The sequence below is a fragment of the Podarcis liolepis genome, assembly GCF_965112155.1.
Source record: "Podarcis liolepis genome assembly, chromosome: 9".
NCBI lineage: Eukaryota > Metazoa > Chordata > Lepidosauria > Squamata > Lacertidae > Podarcis > Podarcis liolepis.
In genome coordinates, this window is record NC_139564.1 from 10,104,575 (window position 1) to 10,121,070 (window position 16,496).

The 16,496-nt window shown below is 43.4% G+C and overlaps 2 protein-coding genes across 10 annotated transcripts in view; both read right to left on the reverse strand.

Annotated features, from left to right (window-relative positions):
- The window catches only part of LOC310685868 (protein FAM47E-like), a 239,843-nt gene that overhangs the window by 147,341 nt on the left and 76,006 nt on the right, over positions 1 to 16,496 (reverse strand). The window lies entirely within an intron of this gene.
- Positions 3,147 to 16,496, reverse strand: part of RUFY3 (RUN and FYVE domain containing 3) — a 47,001-nt gene continuing 33,651 nt past the window's right edge. For 6 of the 9 annotated variants that reach the window (XM_083458737.1, XM_083458729.1, XM_083458731.1 and 3 more), the window contains 7 exons: positions 15,408 to 15,505; positions 11,025 to 11,144; positions 9,272 to 9,395; positions 7,221 to 7,300; positions 5,910 to 5,937; positions 4,995 to 5,069; positions 3,147 to 4,690 (listed from right to left, as the gene is read on the reverse strand). In XM_083458737.1, the coding sequence (XP_083314863.1) occupies positions 4,547 to 4,690; positions 4,995 to 5,069; positions 5,910 to 5,937; positions 7,221 to 7,300; positions 9,272 to 9,395; positions 11,025 to 11,144; positions 15,408 to 15,505 (669 nt within the window). In that variant the 3' untranslated portion in view covers positions 3,147 to 4,546. Of the gene's footprint in view, positions 4,691 to 4,994; positions 5,070 to 5,909; positions 5,938 to 7,220; positions 7,301 to 9,271; positions 9,396 to 11,024; positions 11,145 to 11,346; positions 14,602 to 15,407; positions 15,506 to 16,496 lie in introns of those variants that run through there. The other 3 variants (XM_083458734.1, XM_083458736.1, XM_083458735.1) reach the window with 1 other exon arrangement.

Consider the following 16,496-nt stretch of genomic DNA (forward strand, 5'->3'; position numbering starts at 1 on the left):
ACCCCACCACACTCCTTGGCAGCAAATTCCACTGTCAAACAGCTCTTACTGTCAGGAAGTTCTTCCTAATGTTTAGGTGGAATCTTCTTTCTTGTAGTTTGGATCCATTGCTCCGTGTCCGCTTCTCTGGAGCAGCAGAAAACAACCTTTCTCCCTCCTCTATGTGACATCCTTTTATATATTTGAACATGGCTATCATATCACCCCTTAACCTCCTCTTCTCCAGGCTAAACATGCCCAGCTCCCTTAGCCTTCCTCATAAGGCATCGTTTCCAGGCCTTTGACCATTTTGGTTGCCCTCCTCTGGACACGTTCCAGTTTGTCAGTGTCCTTCTTGAATTGTGGTGCCCAGAACTGGACACAGTACTCCAGGTGAGGTCTGACCAGAGCAGAATACAGTGGCACTATTACTTCCCTTGATCTAGATGCTATACTCCTATTGATGCAGCCCAGAATTGCATTGGCTTTTTTAGCTGCCGCGTCACACTGTTGGCTCATGTCAAGTTTGTGGTCAGCCAAGACTCCTAGATCCTTTTCACATGTACTGCTCTCAAGCCAGGTGTCACCATAAGACCATAAGACCTCTAAGAACCACACCTTTCTTCTGATTGTACATAGAAGCTACTTTCAAAAGTAAATGTGTTGGTCAGTTTTGTGTACGATCAGTAGTGCAGCTAGGGTTTATAGAAAACTAGAAGATACAAAAAGTTCCATAAAAATAGTTTCATCTACAAGGCAAGTTTGCCACAATATAAGGTGCTGTGTTATTGAGCTGTTAAGCACAAGAGCCTTGCATCAAAAGTGGTTTGCCAATTCCCTGTGTTTCTAATACTGTTGGTATCAGTTGAAATACAAAAGCAGCCAAGGACTACGCACTTTAAAATGCATAGTGAAAAGCTCCCATGTTAAAATAAAGGGGAACGGGCAGTTGTTGTGTACATCAACATGTTGACAGTGTTACATGCTTTAGTTTAAGTCATATGAGAATTAATGGACCTAACAGCCATTTTGATTTATTTCAATGGGTTTACACGAAGTAAATTAATAATAATAATAATTTTTTAAAAAATATTTGTACCCCACCACTCTGGGCGGCTTCCAACAAAGATTAAAAATACATTAAAATGTCACACATTAAAAACTTCCCTAAACAGGGCTGCCTTCAGATGTCTTCTAAATGTCAGGTAGTTGTTTATCTCATTGACATCTGATGGGAGGGCGTTCCACAGGGCGGGCGCCACTACCGAGAAGGCCCTCTGCCTGGTTCCCTGTAGCTTTGCTTCTTGCAGCGAGGGAACCGCCAGAAGGCCCTCGGCACTGGACCTCAGCGTCCGGACAGAACGATGGAGGTGGAGGTGCTCATTCAGGCCATTTAGGGCTTTAAAGGTCAGCACCAACACTTTGAATTGTGCCCGGAAACGTACTGGGAGCCAATGTAGGTCTTTCAAGACCGGTGTTATGTGGTCTCGGCGGCTGCTCCCAGTCACCAGTCTAGCTGCCACATTCTGGATTAGTTGTAGTTTCCGGGTCACCTTCAAAGGTAGCCCCACATAGAGCACATTGCAGTAGTCCAAGCGAGAGATAACCAGAGCATGCACCACTCTGGCGAGGCAGTCCGCAGGCAGATAGGGTCTCAGCCTGTGTACCAGATGGAGCTGGTAGACAGCTGCCCTGGGTACAGAACTGACCTGTGCTCCTGCATGGACAGCTGTGAGTCCAAAATGACTCCCAGGCTGCGCACCTGGTCCTTCAGGGGCACAGTTACCCCATTCAGGACCAGGGAGTCCTCCACACCCACCCGCCTCCTGTCCCCCCAAAACAGTACTTCTGTCTTGTCAGGATTCAACCTCAATCTGTTAGCCGCCATCCATCCTCCAACCGCCTCCAGGACCTTCACTGCCTTCACTGGTTCCAATTTAAAAGAGAGGTAGAGCTGGGTATCATCCGCATATTGATGGACACCCAGCCCAAACCCCCCTGATGATCTCTCCCAGTGGCCTCATGTAAATGCTAAAAAGCATAGGAGAGAGGACGGAACCCTGAGGCACCCCACAAGTGAGAGCCCAGGGGTCTGAACACTCATCCTCCAACACCACTTTCTGAACACGGCCCAGGAGGAAGGAGCGGAACCACTGTATAACAGTGCCCCCAGCTCAAGACGGTCCAGAAGGATGTTATGGTCGATGGTATCAAACGCCGCTGAGAGATCCAGCAGAACTAGGAAACAGCTCTCACCTTTGTCTCTAGCCCGCCAGCACGACCAAGGCAGTTTCAGTCCCATGATGAGGCCTGAATCTTGATTGGAAGGGATCCATATAGTCCACATCCTCCAGGCATGCCTGGAGTTGTTCAGCAACCAAGAATGAAAGATTTGAGACTGGTCGATAGTTGGCCATACTGGCCGGGTCTAAAGATTATTTTTTTTTAAGAAGCGGTTTAATGACCACCTCTTTCAGCGGGTCTGGGAACGCTCCCTCACAGAGGGAAGCATTCCCCACCCCGCAGAGCCCATCACCCAGCCCTTCCTGGCTTGCTTTTATTAGCCAGGATGATCAAGGAGACAGGTGGTTGGTTTCACACGTCCAAGCAGCCTGTCCACATCCTCGGGGGTAACGGATTGAAATTGATTCCATCCAACTCGACCAGACAGAGCTCCAGCACTCTCCCGCCCCAGCCCTGCTCCCACGGTGGTGTCTACCTCCTTCCGAATCTGAGCAACTTTATCTGCAAAAAACTTTGCAAAACTGTTGCAGGAGATCTTGGGGTCTTTACAATGCCTCGATGGTAAAGGTGGTTGTTAAATTGCAAACCGCTTAGTAAGCAGACATACACTACAGTTCCTCTTGCTTGCTATATTTTCCTCTATACAGCTGCAAGGATGTAATTGTGCTACTGGTTAACCATGTCTTCCCTGAAAATGAAGTCTAAAGCCAGGACTACAGCAGCTTTGTTCAACATTTGATGCTCCAGCTGTTTTGGGCTACCTGGAGGGCCACAGCTTGGGAAAGCTAAACTATTAAATTTCAGTGGCTTTACTCTGAGTAAAGAGTAATTAATTGTAGTGTTATAGCTGGAACTTCAGATCAGTCATGACTTAAAGCCACATACCCTTCTACTCCATATAATGTATCATAAAATAAGCCATGTAAAATTTCAGTATGTTTATAGTAAAGATTGTCTGCACAGAACAAAACATAGCAAACAAAACATACAGCAGTTTTGTACGGATTCAAATACATTGTGCAGTTTTGATTTAATTTCCAGTACAAGTAGGTCTCTTCACACAACACACTTTGTGGTCTACGGTTCAAGAAAGCAGCCACCACTGTAAGAGTTAACCTCTGCTGCCGAGTAATCTTTTCAGATCAAGGTATATTCTATATCACACTTGACAGGTTTTCAAAAATCCATTGTTTTATGGGTAAGCAGCAGTATTGTGATAAATGCCTTCTTAAATTTACATTTACATAAATAGGGAGTCAATTGTGTCAATCGCATCTACAGCTTGAATAAGCAGCTTTGCAAAAAAATTGCCAAGTCATTACAATCGGTTGCTGTCCTTGTGGATATTCTGCAAAAATATAGACTCCCAAGTTGAGAGGCCACCAGACATGTGAGTTTTTGTGCAGTCAAAATAATTTTTGTACACAGTACATTCTCTTTCAAATATTTTGGTTACATACAATGCATTCTTGTAAGCAGCAGCATGTATAAAGCACAACCCTAAAAAAAACAGAAGTTCAGGCAAAAAAACAAACTTATTTGTGGTATTTTCATCTTTGGCCAGACAATCAGTTGTAGTTTTTTTATACAGATCACCTAATTTAGTGCCAAAGACTTGTGGAGCTTATTCAACGGCTACGTTTTTGCACACATATGTGCAATTCTGTAGGCTATAAAACATGGGTAGAATGCACCACCAAGTCCTCTAGAGGGTTTTGTAATCCAGAGCGAGGGCACAGGTCTGCTGGCAAGGCAGAGTACATCCGCATAGCTCGCTCTTAGGAAATCAGACTGAGAGTGGCTCAGTGTCCTTGCCCTGGGCTGAAAATAAAGGATGAAGTGAGTTAGGCAAGACGCATGCCTAGTTTGCGTAGGTGAGGGGCCCTGCAAGCACTAGACAATTAAAAAGACTGCCATGGTAGGAAGAGTTCCTTATGGGCACCCATGCTCAGGTTGTACTGCTATCCCCCAGGGAGTAGTGTCTAGATACACCTCCACCAATATCTTCTGTGTCTTCAAAAACTAAACAAGATTTACAGAACCTGCTTCTAATGCTTGTTCCTCTCTAAAGCATCCGTAACACCAGTGCATGTCAGAATCTGGGTAGAACTCGGGAGTGGTTCACGCAGGTCTTTTAAAGGTTTAAAAGTTAGGGCTGACTGGTCAATTCACAGCCCCCACCCCAACACCTACTCTGATTCTGCAAAAGCAGACAAAGGTGTTCCTTTGAATAACTCTCCAAGATGTTGCAGCGTTCAGAAGCTTCCGTCTGGTAGAAATAAGCTGCCTTTGACAGGACGGCTGCCTATCGCTGTTGGGAGTCCTACGAAGGGCTTGCCGAATATTGCTGCATCAGATGCTTGTGGCACAGGTTACAGACCCGCTCTGGGTAAATGCTGGAAGGAAGGGGCAGTTCGTTTGCTGAACAGTCTTCGCAGAACACTCCGCCACAGTTCTTGCAGGTGTTCTGAAGCAGGGAGAAAAACAAATGGAAGTTAAAACCAGCATTACATTTCCTCCTCAAGGGAGCAGGAGGAGAGAATCTCAAGTTGCCTTGTGTTTGTTTCAAGTTAATAGCTTGTCCTGTCCTTCGGGCTCAGGTTGGGCAGTTACGTCCTCACATTGCTGCACGCACAACCCCCATAAAGCAGGTCATGAGAGTGGTCAAAAAGTTTGCATCTGTTATTCCTACAAAAGGCTGTCGAGTACACTACTGGGGCAGAAGATGGTTTCCCCAAGTTAAGCAGGTGAGCCACTCTGTTTAATTTTACCTTTCTTTTGCTCTGTGTGCTTTCTTCTTGACACAGCTGGCACAACTCTAATTTGCCAGGTCCAAGGGGCTGCTCCTAAATAATTGAAAAACATGTTATCATTTAAACATACAGTTAGGCTTTTTTTTTTTTGCTAGCCTTTTGATGTCTCATGTGAATGTTTTGCTTACAATTTGCTGAAGCCCTCCCACTCGGACTTAAATCTCAGATGAGCTGAGTAGGCTCCCAACTCACTACTTCCCCTTCTGAGTTTGTGCGCTTTGAACACTGAAGCAGAACTCATTTGAATTTACCATTTTATAGTAATATTTGTATAGTACTCTGAAGTGGTCAGAGCACTTCATATGCACTGGCTAGCTGTGTAATCCTTATCAACAATCCCATAAAGTAAGTCAGTATTATCCCCCATGTTAAAATACACAGAATTCAGACTCAGCCTACTACTTACTACAAAACTAAATTCAGTACTACTCTGGGTGGCTGGGGCAACCCAGTCAGATGGGTGGGCTACAAATAATACAAAAGCAACAGGAATTTTGCACACTTCATTCATTTTATGGTTTATCAAAATAATTCTCTAACACTGCTTCTGTTGTCTGGAGGGTACATGCTTACAGCAGGCAGGTGTCCAGAATACAACATTTCACTTAATGCTCAAAATATTTATACACAAATCTTTGGAAATTTACAAAAACAGACAAAAGCGGTCAAATCTATAAGCCAACATTCTAAAACCAACTTCTTGATTTTTGACAAATAAGTCAAAGACAAAATTACATGTCAGCATCCCAAAACCATCTGCACACCACTCAAGCTACTCAGCCTCTTTAGCAATTCATAATTTTAAATATTTCCCTGCATATTAAAGGCTCTTGGCTATTGACTATTCTAAAATAAGCAACATAGATGACTTACATGCTCCTCTTGCAAGATAGGAGGTGCCCTGGAAGATAAATAAGACATTAACTTTGAATGTTATTTCATCCACATCTTAACTAATGCAAGCTGGCTATTAAGTTTGTTCTGATTTGTCATAATGGTAATGTGGTCACACGCATTCATAATACTTAGATGCTCCAAACATAAAGTAGGGTTGGGTGTCCGTGCCTCATACCAAGCTTGTCAAAGGTAGAATACAATCCATGAAATTAAAGTTATGAACTCCCAGGTTTTTACCAGCCCACCATGCAATGAACTCTCAAAATCCAAACACAAAGCCCTCAAGCTACTTAGTAAGCATCTGATTAGATTTACAAGAGAGCTCTGCTTGTCCACATCTTGGACCCAGAAACTAAGATGTGCTTTCTACAATTGTCAAAACTAAGACACATAAAGCACTTTGATGAGCACATCTACATGAAAGTTGCTTGTTTCACACTTCAGCACAAGCCAATAGTTCAAATAACACTTCCCTAGAAGAGCCACCACAATGTGTGGAGTTTTGTATTATATGCCTCTATGGTGGCACAGCCTAGGACTTGCCAATCAGAAGGTCGGCGGTTCCAATCCCCATGACGGGGTGAGCTCCCGTTGCTCGGTCCCTGCTCCTGCCAACCTAGCAGTTCAAAAGCACGTCAGAGTGCAAGTAGATAAATAGGTACCGCTCCGGCGGGAAGGCCACATGTCCAGGAAGCTGTCTGCGGACAAATGCCGGCTCCCTCGGCCTATAGAGCGAGATAAGCGCCACAACCCCAGAGTCGGTCACGACTGGACCTAATGGTCAGGGGTCCCTTTACCTTTACCTATGACATATATGCTACCTGAACAGACCCCACAATTTCCCTAAGCTTCTGTTTGCCCACTAAAAACCACTGCAATGGCCAAGCAATTTGGAGGGAATCTGGCATCCTGAATCTGGGCATCCAATGCCCTGCAAGAAAGCAACTGTAAGCTCACAGCAAAGCTCACTCTCTAGATGTGCCACCTTCAGCATAACTTATCATGGGATGTTAAGTATCCTCCCTAGAGTACTTATCATAGCCTGGAACACATGCTAAAAATGGTGTGCAAATATAGTATAATTGAAAAATGTCTGGATCACAATTGTCTAAATTCAGCCATTGTTTGCAAGGATGTCCCAGACAAACATCAGATAAAATTTCATGTGTGTGAGTCTACAGAAATCATACGAGAAGTCATCTTATTAGCTGAAAAACTGGCCACTGAATCATAACCACCGACACCTGTATGATCAAAGAGAATATGAATTGAATATATGGTCCATACTTGCTTGGAAGAACTGTCTGCCCCTCTTTTATTGGTGTTCTCCACGGAGACTCTCCTTCCAGGTGTTTGCTGCCTGCATCCTGTCAGAACAAACAGATACTGAAGGATCAAAGAAGAACACAGAAGAAATAATATCTGCAGTGTCCATTTCCCCTCCCCTCAGCAATAGCTGTTAGTTTCCTGAATGGCCAGAATCAACAAACTTTTGGCCACCATGAAACTACCTACCACTACTAGAAGAACTAGAGATCACTTAAGAGAAAATAACGAGAATTGTGGTAACAGAAATTGCCAAGTGCGTGTGTTACTCTGGGGACTTTTGAAGAAGGGACACGGGTGGCGCTGTGGGTTAAACCACAGAGCCTAGGACTTGCCGATCAGAAGGTCGGCGGTTCGAATCCCCACGACGGGGTGAGCTCCCGTTGCTCGGTCCCTGCTCCTGCCAACCTAGCAGTTCGAAAGCACGTCAAAATGCAAGTAGATAAATAGGTACCGTTCTGGCGGGAAGGTAAACGGCGTTTCCATGCGCTGCTCTGGTTCGCCAGAAGCGGCTTAGTCATGTTGGCCACATGACCCGGAAGCTGTACGCCGGCTCCCTCGGCCAATAAAGTGAGAAGAGCGCCGCAACCCCAGAGTCGGTCACGACTGGACCTAATGGTCCCAGGGGTCCCTTTACCTTTACTAACCTTTAAAGCCCTCAATGATTTCAGACCAGTTTATTTGAAGGATCACTTGCACACTTATTTAAAGTGGGCAACATCCCTCTTCTCTTTGCTGTGACTTCCCCAAATCAGTTTCAGGGGGTTCCCCAACCATCTTGGCAGATTAGTGTCCATTCAGCTGCCAGACTATTACCGAACATCTATGCCTTTCTGAAAAAAGTCCTCCCAAGAAGATGAACAATGATAAACTTAAGATTACAATAAAATGTCCTTCTATTTAAATCTCTCTCTTTTTTTAAGTAAACAGTAATGTTTTTAAATATGATTCAGGCAGTACACCCCACCCTCCCTCCACAGCATATCAAATAAAATTACATCAATTAAAAGGAGGGAGTTTCATAGAATACAGGCCATTAATGAGTAGGCTCTGTCCTCTAGTTCTCACGAATTGAACTGATCTTGATTTATTTAAAATTTTTGGAAATTCACAGAACAGCTTATATTAAAATTTCTGTAAGCAGTGCAGAGTTTTAAAGTCGACCAGGAGGCAGAGGCATGCACACAACGTATACCTCTTCCTTTTTTCTTTTTTTGCTGTAAGCTCAAATGCAGAAAAGCAGCAGCTACTCATATGCATGCAACAAAACAGGCAGCTGCAATCGTCACGCACGAGGATCGATGGACGATTTGCAGGCTGCTTTTACCTACATGCAATTTGCACGTGCACAGGGGAATTTTATGGGCAGCCGTTCAGGGGGCCAAGCTCCAGGTCGCCTGCCCCTTCCCCCCGTCTGTTTTTTTAACTTAAAAAAAACCACATTACTTGCCACGGTGCTAGTGAGACCCTAGCCACTCACCAACTTAACCGGAAGTCAGGCACTAAACGTTGCAGGTCCCATTCTGTCGGACACTTTTCCAGCACCCTCACTTTTGACTTAAAGACATCTCTCAATGTAGTTGTTTAAAATATTCTTGAGCAGCCAGTAATGGTAATTATTTTTCTCTACTGCTTTTAATATCCCTTTAATGTTTCTATATTGCTGTACACCACCCTGATTTTTTATTTTTTAAGGGCGGTATATAAAGAGCTTATAAACAAACAAGTATACTCAAAGACCTAAATTTACATTTAGACCTACAGATTAGCTAATGCATGTTTGTGCTCTGGGTCTGAGCCCTTTTAAATAACCTAGCAATGTCCATGCAGGAAATTCACCAGCTTTGAATCACCGCAAGCTGATACAGTATACTTTAGCTTTACTGTGACCAACAGGAAACACAAACCTCAACAACAGCAACAGTAAAAAATAAGAAGAATCCTAACAGGTTAAAAAGAGTAACTGAATTAAAGCTACAGTTAAGCTCCAAGAAGCAGAAGAAGAACATTACTGTTTTAAATCCGGCCTTCTGGAATCCTTTGCTTTGGCTGTGCAAGCTTCTGTTCTCTTGAATTCCAGGGTGGAAATGTGACCATCGCTCTCGCTCCCGTTTCAGTTCCAGTTCCAGCTGGCCCCTGGAGTAGCAGCGTGGAGAGAAAGTGTGTTAAGGACAAGCTGTAGTTTACTGACCCGATAAAAAAGGCCACTGAAAGAAGGAAAGGATTCCTATTTTTTATGCTCCAGATTGAGAATTTCAAAAACGACCCCTCTGAAGAAAACGGCATTGCACCCTTGGCCCATCCCAATGCCAAGCTTTGTGACCCCTCGCTCAGGCATGTAAATGCCTTGCCCTCCTCTGACTCCGCTAGACTTGCTGGTACCCAGCTAAGCAGTGTGGCATCAGGTTTGCATGCAAAAGGTCCCAGATTCAATCCCCGGCATCTCTAGGTGAGGCTGGAAATGGCTCCTGCCTGAAGCCCTAGACAGCCACTGGAGACAACGCTAAGTCAGATGGCCCAATGGTCGGACTCAGTATAAGACAACTTCCTATGTTCCTGCATTGACCAATTTCATTTCATTTTAAAATTGCTAGAGCACATAGAATCATAGAATTGTAGATTTGGAAAGGATCCGGGGGTCATCTGGTCCAACGCCCTGCAATGCAAGAATCTCAACTAAGGCATCCATGACAAAATGCATCATTATGTACTCAATGTGAACACAGAAAGACATGGGTAAACCCAGAGGCACGTGAGCCATGATTCACCACTGCACGCAGGAACAGTGTGCATCAACAGCACTTCCCCTGCGTGGAGACTAGCAGGTTCTATGCACAGCTTATGATTTCTCATGTCTCCTGCATGAGCAGGTAGAGGGTCAATATTAGCTGTGCACTAGTATCACGAAGGCCAAGAACATGGTGGATGGTGAATGAGTGTGGTGAATGAGTATGCCTGTTTGTGTGAGCATCGTTTAATACATTCACTTGTGGTGGTTCCTCTAAAGTGGCCCACGGATTTGCACACATGGGTGACAATCCAGGCAGATCTCTAGGCACACAGCACACAGGCCGCTGCTGAAGATGGAGGAGACAACTCTTAAAAGCCATATGACTTACAGTCATACCTCGGCTCCCAAATGCCTTGGCAGTCGAACGTTCCGGCTCCCAAACGATCAAAAACCGGAAGTGTTCCGGTTTTCTTTTCTTTCTTTTTTTGGAAGCTGAACATCCGGTATGGCTTTCGCTATTGTTTCTGGCATGCCTGTGCAATCGGGAACCAATCGGAAGCTGCGCCTTGGTTTCCGAACCTTTCGGAAGTCGAAAGGGCTTCCAGAACAGATTCCATTTGACTTCCGAGGTCCGTCTGTACTGACTTACATTGGCTGGCTACACAAATGGGGAAAAGCTCTTCTTCAGCCTTAAGCTTTGAGATAGCTCAGTTGGCAGAGCATGAGACTCTTAATCTCAGGGTTGTGGGTTTGAGCCCCACGTTGGGCAAAAGATTCTTGCATTGCAGGGGTGGGATGAGATGATCTTAGTGGTTCCTTCCAACTCTACGATTCTACTAAAAGATGTATATGGACTTACACAAACAAGAACTTAAGAGTTTGGAAATTTCAAAATGTCACCCTTGTTTTGGAGAGGCTTGCTATGACAACATGTGAGGAACCCTGCAAAATACGCAGCACATGCAAGATGTTCCAACCGAGCTGGAAAAAGGCTGCTCAGTAAAATCACACACAAATAAATCAGTTCTGTTCACCGCTGCTTGGTGAGCTGTTCCACCTCCATCTGAAGGCTGTTGATCTTATCCCCAAACTCCTGCTTGAAGAGCCGATTGTCTTCCTCCAGGGACTGACGCTCCTTCTCTGCATGTTGCAATCTGGATTTGAGCCACATGAACTTGTGATAAAAAACAAAAGCCATGGTGGGGAGGAAGACTGAGGTTAAACAATAAATTAAAGAAAAAACTGAGCCCAATGAAAGATGAGAGGAAACGTATGGGAACAGGAAGTGAGAGGGGGAACCAAAAGAAATCTAAAGAAAAATCAAAATGGAGGTGAACCAGGCAGAAGAAACTTCTATTTTCAATTTTTTTTTATTCTATAACTACAGTTTACAGTCATTAGATGATAAACATAAAACATCACTTTTATCCATAGTCAAAGCAAATCTCAATTACACAGTATTTGTAAGTCATTTCTTTTAAATTTACGTTACATTGCAGCTTTATACAAGTAATTGGAACTTGCATCATGGGTTACCTACTATATTAAGAAATTAGTGCATTTGTCTGGTCTCTTCCACAACTGTTACATCAGGTTAAACACACACGGATCCAGAGTGGATACAAAGTCGTGGACAAGTATTTAGGCTTCCCAACCTACTTGAGGCATCACTGCAATCAGGGGTGGGGGTGGGGCAGGGAGAGAAATGCACTTTCACAACAGAGGGGCTGATTTCAGACTGCATGTTTTCACCAGCTATGTGGCATATACTCAGCACAGTGGCCTAACTGTAGGGTGGACAAATAGAGGCAGTCACTCAGCAAAAATTCTGGAGCTATCACATATGCCAGTCTACCTCTGAAATACCATCTTGAAACAGACTCAAACGTGATTTAATCAGGCATATGGCACAGTCCTCCATCTACCAGCTCAGGATGCTGATGGAGTTATCACTTCCTGGAAAGCACCCCACTGTCACAACCTCTCAACTTATAGAAAGTATGAAAAACTGTATCATGTGCCCAGTTTGACATCCTGACCCTTTCTTGGTGAGTGGCTGGCAGAAGCACAGCAATTCAAGCCAACGGTGTGGAGAAGAGAGGGACAGAGGGGACTGGCTCATTAGCAAATCACCGTCAAGATCAATCAGCAAAATGACATTTTCTCTTCCTTAACCAGAACAAAGTCCACCAGACCATGCTCTGAAGGGCTAAGATGGCGACAGTTTCCGCTTCCAACCATTATTCTAAGGTACCATCCTCTGTTCTCACACAAACTAAGGCATCCTACGGCCAACTAGCAGGAACCAGGTATGACTCTGAAGCATGACTTCAAAGGACATTTGAAACAGAAGGAATTATGGGCTAGAATTCGGAAGCTGTGTATTTGTTCCCTTGTCCTCTAAGCATGATAATCATAGCGCAGCCTATGTTAAGCCAGCCAAGTCTCTTTTGGTCATGTGAAAGCTAAATCCTAACTACAAGAGGGGTGTGGCATCGTAATAATCCTAGCCACCAAACTGGATATTTTAATGAAACATGTTTACTTTAGGATGGAATTTAAATTGGTGCCTAAATAGACATTGCTCCAAATTAACTGGGTACAATTACAAACATGCCACACCAAAGTGTAATTCTTAAGGATTCTTACTTTAAAGGAAAAGAGCAAAACATCTGCTGCTCTGCCAGTTTTACAAGGAATACAAGAGTAAGATTCAGCCCCTTAGATTCTAAAATCAGCCAATTATTCCCCTCCCCCATCTTTTAAAAAGTCAATTTTCCCCATTTTGCTTGAACACAAAACAGGAGAGGGAGGGAACTTAAAAAAGAACAACAGACTATTTAAAACTATAAAACTAATTTGGACAACTGGACGAATATTGATAATGACTCCCTACACACTAAAGGCTGTTTAGGGACTAGCACAGTGAACTTTTGTAGTCACGAGAAAGACCCCTAATTTAATCCCAAAACAAAACAAAAAATGTTATTTTGAGTTCCAGCAAGCTGTTTTCCTATGCTTTCTAGGTTTTAGTCGGTCTTTCGGTAAGTCCCCTGTTTGAACCAAACACTTAGAATCAAAAGTTAACAAGATCAAAAGGCAACTTTAAGCAATAACGATCTAGTTATCGTATGCTGTAGCTACTCTGAGTCAATGACTGACCAGCAGTAAAACACTACCAGTTCCATTCATCCTCTTAAACAAGGTAAGAACCATAATGAACTGTTCTGCAAAATACATTATTCCATCTTTCCTAAAAGAGGAAGAGAAGATAACGCACACCTATTATGAGAGTCCTTCTAGAAAAGAGAACCACTGTTTATTTTTTAGGGAAATGAAGGCAGAGGTAGAAGGCAATGCAGAAACGAAAAGGGATTTCCATTTTAAAATATAGCTAGTGACTAGGCGTTGCATCCATGTCACTGGAGAAGGTTGAATGAATATGTCTTTCTCTAATGCAAAATGGTTGGCATTGGCGCATTGTCTTAGTGCGTCCTTGCACTGCAAAATATTCTGGTTACAGTTCATTACAATTTTGGTTTGCATTATTTGTTTTGTATTATTACTGCCCTCCTCTGGATATTTCCTTACGTTCATGTACAGTGGATTATATCAAAATAATGGGGTTGTGGGATCATCGGAATGGGCAGGTGGGAAAAGACACCGAACAAGACAATTGTGTGTAAATGCAATTGAGAGAAGGTGAAAAGAGCAAGTCCAAGCAGAAACATATTTTGTTCTGCTATAAAGCAAAACAGTGTAATCTTGCCCCATTTCAGCTGGGGTGGTTGGACGCACAATATCTGTGAACTGGTGCATCCTTTGAGTTGTGCGCTGAGCGCACTGTGCATATCAGACCCACTTTCCGTCTACATAAATTTGTGATAAATGCACAGTTGGGGTGGGGGTGGGAAACGTGCAATGCAGACAAGCCTTTGGTAAACAAGGACTAGGCCCTTCTAATGGAAAGTTCTTCCGACGTGAGCTTGTCCTGGTCTTGAGATCAAATGGGACAGAAAAGCTAAACGTTCATGGCTTGCAGCAGGCACCCAACTGCTTTAACTTCCATGTGTGTATTTTCTTCATACACTTCACAACAGGGAAACAGAGGGAACTACCTCAGCTTCCCGCGAATCTGAGAATTTTCAGGGGGAAAGCTTCACACTTTTCCAATATCCTGTCAAGAGTAAAAAGCTTGTGCAGTATACACTTGGTATCAATTGTATGTACAGACCCACAAATCTGTTTTTACTTATGATTTTATGGAGTAGGTTCTGGTCAAATCATCTGTAGTTTAGTAAAGTTTAAGCAACAAATAACTAAGGGAAGGAAGATTATAGGCTACCTTTTCTATTTCCAAACAAAACAGATGCTTAAAAAAAAGAAAGAAAAAGAAATCCACCAAATTCCAAGTCAACTTTAGGTGACAACATTTAAGTCTGACATCTAAATTCTCAATCTCTTTTTGCTTTCCCCTCATAACTGAGCTGAGATGTCAAGAGTTGTGAGGCGACCAGCTGCAAAAAAAAAAAAAAAGCCTAATGGGGCTTCTGAATCAGTTTGTTTGCTGCGCTATTTAAAGTTTTTGCCTGTTTCACCAAATCCTTTTCACTATATGATGATAAGGAGATGATAAGGGGGAAATGGAGGGAAAGAAGAGGAGGAAATTGACAGCAGAAGAAAACACCAGTTAATTCAACAGGTATCTGACAATATAATTCAATGTCAATGCTTTTCTTGAAAATACAAACAACAACTATGTATGTGTTAAGAAACCGGTCTTGATTTCCATTCAGTAACAGCAGTGGATATAGCGATAGATATTTCAGTACGGCTAAACCTGGTGTATTTGCAAGGTTCAGCGTTCAAACAGGGGCAGCTACACCCTGGTTTGGGGTGGCCCTTCCAAACAAGTTCTCTGGTCTCATCAAGAACTCCTCAATTTTGGCAGCAGCGGTAAAAAAAAAAGGAGAGAATGAAAGTTGGCATGGTTTAAACCTTTCTGTCAAGTCCAGCAGCCTGATGGGAATGGGAATCAACCCCTCCCCAGTCATCAGATTGATCATTTAAAGGAGGAGGAGCTTCGTATCTTGTGTATGTATGTGTGAGTGCATGTTTGTGTGATGTGGTCATACCCATGACTGCCATGCAGTCCTCAATAGGCCAAATTCCTTTTTCCAGGTTACGTATTGGATAATCAGCCCACTTTACCTAACTTCTCACTATACACAAAGGAGACGGAGGAAATTACTTGTGTCTGCTTCTTCAGGGTAATGCTTTGTAGTGCACCATGTTGAAAATGCTTAAGCTCCATTTACAAATATCCAAAAAATACGTACATTAAGAGTATCTTTTTAAAAAACACCCAACTGAAGGCCAACTTGGTGTTTTGCTTACTAAGCAAGTTTCAATCTTACCTTTGTTCGAGCTGTTTAATGGTAGCAGCCATCTGGTTTGTCTTCTCCTCCAAGCGGCTGTTTAGTTCACTCTTTTGTTTCACTCCCAGGTCAGAACTCTAGGAAGGCAAAAAGTCACAACACCATCCTTATTTGTTTATGCAGCAGTCACCTGCATCTTGCTGTTGACTGAGTATTGTTGATGCTGAAGTACCAAACTGAGAGAAAAATGCACAAACACTGAATAGTTGCAGTGATTTTAAAATGAAGACCTGGAAATCCCAGAGGACAAAAAAAAAAGGGAGACACGAGTTCAAGTCCTATTTCAAGCATAAGCTGAGTGCATGGTCTTTGCCAAATCACACTACTGGCCACAGTGCCTCGCTACAGAATTGAAATTGCAACGACCAGCTTCACAAAGCTGTGCTGAAGTGGCGTAAACGTAAAGGTACCCCTGACAGTTAAGTCCAGTCGCGAATGACTCTGGGGTTGCAGCTGAGGGAGCCAGCGTTTGTCCGCAGGCAGCTTCCGGGTCATGTGGCCAGCATGACTAAGCCGCTTCTGGCAAAACCAGAGCAGCACATGGAAATGCCATTTACCTTCCCGCCGGAGAGGTACCTATTTATCTACTTGCACTTTGACGTGCTTTCGAACTGCTAGGTGGGCAGGAGCTAGGACCAAACATTATTGTAAATAATGTTTACATAATGTAAATAATTTACATTATTGTAAATACACTTTGAACATACAGTAATTAAAATTTGAAGGCTTTAAGATTCTCAGCACAAGGTTTACTTCAAGGCTTTTGATCTTATCTATGTAAAGCTTGTGCAAGACTAAATGGTATCACTATAACTATGATTAACCAAATAAGGGAGAAGCAACAGGCCCTGAATTCAAATGCTGAGTTATAAGCACTCCGTGTGCAACACTGAACCATGGCAGGGAAAAATTAGCAAGAGAGATTGGAGGGGGTGAGAGAGAGAGACGGGGGGGGGGGGTGAGAGAGAGAGAGACAGACAGACAAGAGGAAAGAGCGCAAATCCCCCCAGTTCTTTCCCAACCTCTTACTCAGAAGTAAGGTGTAGCTGTTGTGATATCTGCTCCAGC